The sequence below is a fragment of the Cibotium barometz genome, chromosome 50 (assembly GCF_041138505.1).
Source record: "Cibotium barometz isolate CiBa-2024 chromosome 50, ASM4113850v1, whole genome shotgun sequence".
NCBI lineage: Eukaryota > Viridiplantae > Streptophyta > Polypodiopsida > Cyatheales > Cibotiaceae > Cibotium > Cibotium barometz.
The window spans coordinates 15,055,452-15,061,743 of record NC_141095.1 but is presented as its reverse complement, the minus strand read 5'-3'; the positions used below and the strand labels follow the sequence as shown (position 1 = coordinate 15,061,743).

The 6,292-nt window shown below is 44.3% G+C and overlaps 1 protein-coding gene across 1 annotated transcript; it reads right to left on the bottom strand.

Moving 5' to 3' along the window:
* Positions 1–2,342: 2,342 nt before the first annotated feature.
* LOC147609850 (karrikin insensitive 2 receptor CA-like) lies at positions 2,343–5,975 on the bottom strand. The gene is made up of 3 exons (XM_086787055.1): positions 5,844–5,975; positions 4,156–4,588; positions 2,343–3,097 (listed from the first exon to the last, which is right to left on the bottom strand). Exons 2-3 carry the CDS (start codon positions 4,521–4,523, stop codon positions 2,659–2,661), a joined length of 807 nt encoding a protein of 268 aa, XP_086643181.1. The 5' UTR covers positions 4,524–4,588; positions 5,844–5,975; the 3' UTR covers positions 2,343–2,658.
* Positions 5,976–6,292: the final 317 nt, after the last annotated feature.

The following is a 6,292-nucleotide window of genomic DNA, read 5'->3' as shown; positions in this document are numbered from 1 at the left end:
TAATCATCCTCATCCTTGAGAAGTTGCCATTTTTTTAAACTAATCATCCTCATCCTTGAGAAGTTGCCATAGGACGAATGGTCTATGCATGAAAGCCTCATCAATGAAGGCCTTATTTTTTATCAACAAATAGAATTCTATGGCATGGTCAAAGACTTCCATGAGCACAAAATCATCACCTGTGAGAATCTCCTTACATGATAGAGCTTTGCAATTATGAGGCAAACGCCCCGATGGATATCCCACAAACCTTTCATAAGATCCTTCCACAAAAATGCCAACATCTTCAACACTTTGGTTTAGACACATGTAGCTCCGATGGTTAGAGCATTGAAGTCTCAATCTACTGGGACGATTAGTGCATTAAAGTCTCAATTCGCACCTTCTCGCAGAGGTGGACACCCAACGAGGCTTCTCTGGCTCTTCACATTGATATGGGGGGAAGGCTTGTGCTGGTGTGTGGGTAAAGGGTGTATAAAAGTCTCTATATGAAAAAAAAAACTAGGAGAATTTGGACTAGAGTCAAGGATCTGCTACTATGACTAGTTCTCACCATTTCTAGCATGACTAGAAATCCTTTCTAGTGTGACTAGCATACAATATCTACCTAGCATGACTAGATGAGAGGACATGAGCTGTGTGCCACTAGTATGACTTGGAATGCATGGCTGAGGTAGCCTAGGGTGACTATAAACCCCTCCTAGTGTGACTAGCATACACTCTCTACCTAGCATGACTAGATGAGAGTACATGAGTTGTGTGCCACTAGTGTGACTTGGAATGCATGGCCAAGGTAGCCTAGGGTGACAATAAACCCCTCCTAGTGTGACTAGCATACACTCTCTACTACCTAGCATGACTAGATGAGAGTACATGAGTTGTGTGCCACTAGTGTGACTTGGAATGCATGGCCAAGGTAGCCTAGGGTGATAATAAACCCCTCCTAGTGTGACTATCATACACTCTCTACCTAGCATACACTCCCTACCTAGCATGACTAGATGAGAGGACATGAGTTGTGTGCCACTAGTGTGACTTGGAATGCATGGCCGAGGTAGCTAGGGTGACAATAAACCCCTCCTAGTGTGACTGCCATACACTCTCTACGTAGCATGACTAGATGAGAGGACATGAATTGTTTGACTTGGAATGCATGGCTGAGGTAGCCTAGGGTGACTATAAACCCCTCTTAGTGTGACTAGCATACACTCTCTACCTAGCATGACTAGATGAGAGGACATGAGCTGTGTGCCACTAGTGTGACTTGGAATGCATGGCCAAGTTAGCCTAAGGTGACAATAAACCCCTCCTAGTGAGACTAGCATACATTCTCTACCTAGCATACACTCTCTACCTCACATACACTCCCTGCCTAGTGTGACTAGAAGACCTTGCTAGCGTGACTAGCATACACTCTCTACCTAGGATGACAAGATGAGAGGACATGCCACTAGTGTGACTTGGAACGCATGTCTGAGGTAGCCTAGTGTGACTAGAGAGAACCATGTGGACTAGTGCAAGTCACACTAGATGGGAGGACACGAGTGTGACTTGGAATGCATGTTCGAGGTAGCCTAGACTGACTAGAAACCCCTGCTAGTGTGACTACCATACACTCTCTACCTAGCATGACTAGATGAGAGGACATGAGCTGTGTGCCACTAGTGTGACTTGGAACACATGTCCAAGGAAACCTAGCATGACTACAAAGAGCCATGTGAATAGTGCAAGTGGAGATTTCTAATAAAAATACATGCATTTACACAACTCATGGATGACTTTGATACTTGTGATTGATTGCATGCATGACTAGAGATGATTTGCTATTTGTGCTACATTCATGTTCATGTGTTATAGATGATTTGCTATTTGTGCTGCATTCATGTTCATGTGTTACTTGCATTGTTATCAGTGCGTCTTGGAACAACGCATGTCCAAGGTAAGCTAGCATGACTACAGAGAGCCATGTGAACCAGTGTAAGTGGAGATTTCTAATAAATACACGCATTTACACAACTCATGCATGACTAGAGATGACTTGATACTTGCGATTGATTGCATGCATGACGCTTGTTATTTGTGCTTGCATTGATTGCATGCATGATGCTTGTTATTTGAGCTTGCATTGTTGTGGGTTCGTCTTGCAATGGTAGGGACACTGGAACTGTCACCTACAAGACCATGTGTGTGATCATGCATGTGTGTCTCAACAAAGCCAAGCTTCCGCAGGTCATAATATTTCGCATGCAATAGCTAGGCAAATTGATAATAAAGTTGAGGTTAGTGATAAACCATAAGCTCCCACATGCCATAATATTTCACAAATTGGTAAAACAGTTGAAGAACCAAGCCAAATAGAGTAATCATGAATGCAATACACTAGAAGAGAAACCATCTGTCCAGTGTGAGGATTACAAGAAAAGCCCTTGATCACACCATGAGGTGACAGGCAAAAAGAGGTAGTGACACACATCTTCACCGTTTCCCAATAGCCATCCATGCAAAGTTCTTTCAAGGTGAAGGAAAAGACACCTAAGAAAAAATGCAAAGAGTGAGTGTTGTGTTCACACATCATCACCATTTCCTAAAAAGCCATACAAAGGTCTTTGAAGGTGAAGGAAAAAACACGTAAGATTTTAAACATTGAACAAAAATCAATCAGAGAGCGAGAACCAAATGCCGCTTCAATGCCGGTATAACCACGTGTGGGGAGCTGAGCTGAGGCAAATGCCCTTCGGTCTGAAGGGCCTCCACAATGCTCTTGGCCCCCAGATTCTGATGCAGGTAGTCAGAGACGACCACAGGCACCGCCAGATCCTTGCTGCTCTGCAGAATGTGGCATGGCACTGTCACGTAAGGCAAGATGCCTCTGCAATCACTCTGGAAGATCACCTTGGCTACACCATAGGCTATGTCCGGCCGGACATTAAACAGTGTCCTGCTGAACTCCTGCACTGCAAACGAGTCCATGTCGTCTCCCACAGCTAGAGGGGCAAACCCCGACACCCATGCCTTGTAGTTGGACTGCATGGCCTCAAAGAGCTGGTCCAGATCCTCCTCCTCAAACCCCCCAAAGTAGTTCACATCATTCAAGTACCTGTGCAGACAACCACAAGGGCAATCAAACATATGCACAGTTAGTCGCTATGTGCAATGCCATCACTACCCAATTACAAAACAAAACAACCAGCTGAGGTGGAGTTCCCATGTGGCTGAGTTTGGCAGGCATCTTTATGAGCTTGTGGACATGAAACTGCCATGGTTCTCGGGCTGCGCAGGGTTAAACACATCCGCGTGGGAACGTCTAAGTATTCGGGTCTTCATGTGCCAACCACATACATATGACCCGGATAACCACCTTGGTAATCACATGCATAAACCAGCTTATCAGTCAAACCTTCACCACACCATGGGAGTCCCAACACCACTGTTTGTAAAGATTGTCCTGCAAAACAGCACATCTGAAGAAGAATGTTGAGCTCCCCAGGGCAACCTCTTCATCTGCCTTGCTGCCATATGACTGTCACAGTGGCCAGTCAGGCACCTGCTACACACTGAGCTACAACCACGCCTCACAGGAGTTACATGATCAATATTCTGACTACATTGCAGATTAGGCAGGCCCATTGCCGCAAATCCATTAAGGGGTCTGCAACTCCTCATGCAGAGTTACTGCATCCATTCCATCATCCAAGGAGGAAGCCTCGCCTGTCCCTTTTTACCTCATCAGAGGTTGGTATCTGCTTTCTCAGATGCATTCTCTTAATTAATGGAAGGATCTCCTCTTTGGAAAAAATAAAACTAGTCACATCTTCATGCATGAACCAGCTGACTGTTCACATTTTCCTACATAGCACACCCTTTTTTTTTCCATTGAGTAGATCCTTTTGTACTAGCAACTTGAGTGCCCCTGGGAAGACAGCCTCATCTCCCACCAGAAGGCGGTACAATCATGGCCGCAAACATCCCGGATGCCGCTGGGGAGCATGTGTGGGTTTGAACTTGGGACTGCCCCCTTCCCAGTGTCACAAACCCACACCACTACACACCTTAGCATTCACATGTGTCTACATGAACTTCCACATTGGCTAAACAAGTGATTGCACAGGGAGACAGGGTGTTGGGGGGTAGGTAATTCATCCCATCAACACTAACCTTGGGGAAGCCGAGACGAAGATTAACTTGACAAAGAGGTCGGGGCGTTCAATGGAAGCCAAGCATCCGACCATGCCCATGACAGAGTGGCCAATGTACATGCATGAGGTGACTCCCAGCTCCTCAAGGATGGCAAGGAGATCATATGCATAACCATGAAGGGTCGAGTAGCGGTCAAAGCTGAAGTAGTCGGGGTTGGTGGTGCCAGCGCCCAAGTTGTCGAAGAGGATGAGCCTGTAGTCATCCACAAGGTGAGGGATGACCTGCTTCCACACTGACTGGTCCGTACCGAACCCATGGCCCAACACCACCACTTCCTCACCAGACCCTATAACCCTCACATTGTGCACTTGGAATAGAGAAGACATTACAATTTACAACAAGCAGCTTTTATCTGCACAAGCCCCTCCTCTGCATTCCCTGCTGTGATCAGCTGCAAAAGGCAAGGTGTGAACACATGCTAGGCTCAGAAGTCTGTCTTACTGTATACACAATGCATGCTTTGGTTACCCAAGGTTGGTGCAAAATTAAGACTACCACAGTGATAAATGTGTCTATGATCACTGGAAACAGTCAATTGAGTAAAACATTTGACAACCCAAAACTGAGAAAAAATTGCTTCTTTTGCTTTTTTTGGGTACCCATCAGCAAAAAAAACTGCTTCTTCTGGTTTTTTTTGGGTACCCATCAGTCAAAAAAATTGCTTCTTTTGCTCTTTCTGGGTACCCATCATTAATTTTTTTTGCCTGTTTTGATTTTTTTTGGGAACCTAAAATGGAGAAAAACTGAAAATTTATGACTCTAATCCTGATTCTGGGCACCCAAATGTGGGGCAAATTTGAAGTCTGGTAATTAAAAAAGCATTCAAATTCTGCTCCCAAAAAAAAACACCAAAGTGATAAAAGAACAGCCAGAGGAATGGTGAAAACTAGTGTAAATAACTCAAAAAATGACGGGACAAGAGGAAAATTTTGGGGAAAAAAAATACAGGGCACCCAAAACTGAAAATTAAAGAATTACAGGAAAAACAGTGGCTGAATAAAATTGCTTCTTTTGCTCTTTCTGGGTACCCAATCATTAATTTTTTTTGACTGTTTTGATTTTTTTTTGGGAACCTAAAATGGAGAAAAACTGAAAATTTATGACTCTAATCCTGAGTCTGGGCACCCAAATGTGGGGCAAATTTGAAGTCTGGTAATTAAAAAAGCATTCAAATTCTGCTCCCAAAAAAAAAACCCAAAGTGATAAAAGAACAGCCAAAGGAATGGTGAAAACTAAAGAAAATTCAGTGTAAATAACTCAAAAAATGACGGGACAAGAGGAAAATTTTGGGGAAAAAAATACAGGGCACCCAAAACTGAAAATTAAAGAATTACAGGAAAAACAGTGGCTAAAACTAAACTGGCCACCCAAAGTGGGGATTTGCTTGGGAAAACAGAGGAATGATAAGCACTAAATTAAGTAATTAGAGAAAGCAATGAGCTATTCAAGCCTGTTTGAAATGGAGTAATTTGCACCATGCAAGGATGAGAGGAGAGAGAGTGTGCACTGTGGACATAGAGAGAGAGAGAGAGAGAGAGAGAGAGACCACCACCACACACACACATAGAGAGAGAGAGAGAGAGAGAGAGAGAGAGAGAAGAGACCACCACCACACACACATACAGAGAGAAAGAGAGAAGCCTCACCTCTGAGAAAACACTGGCGATGGCGTGGGAAGTGGGCTACAGTAGTCAAGGGTGGCTATGTTTAAACGGATCTTATCATCGAGAAATGAGCCCTGGCACAAACTCAAAGTGAGAAAAGAGTCAACCCTAGAGAGAGAACGCGAGGAGAGAGAGTGTGGTTTTGGGGGCCCTCTTATCGTATGCCATTGAAAATTCTGAAAGAATCTATTTCACCACGCCTGCATGCTATCCTATCCTTTATAATCCGATCTTTGTGTCTATTCCACACTCATGTGCATCACTTCCATGTTATGGGCCGCACACATGCAACCTGCCCATTGTTGCTCAAAATCTCAATGTGGGTGAGTCCATCCTCAAGCTATCCCTTCAGACAACTTGTAACTTCCATCAAAAGGTTCATCTAAGGGTCTTTTCACACATCGAGATCTCCCCCCCGCAGAATCTCTCTC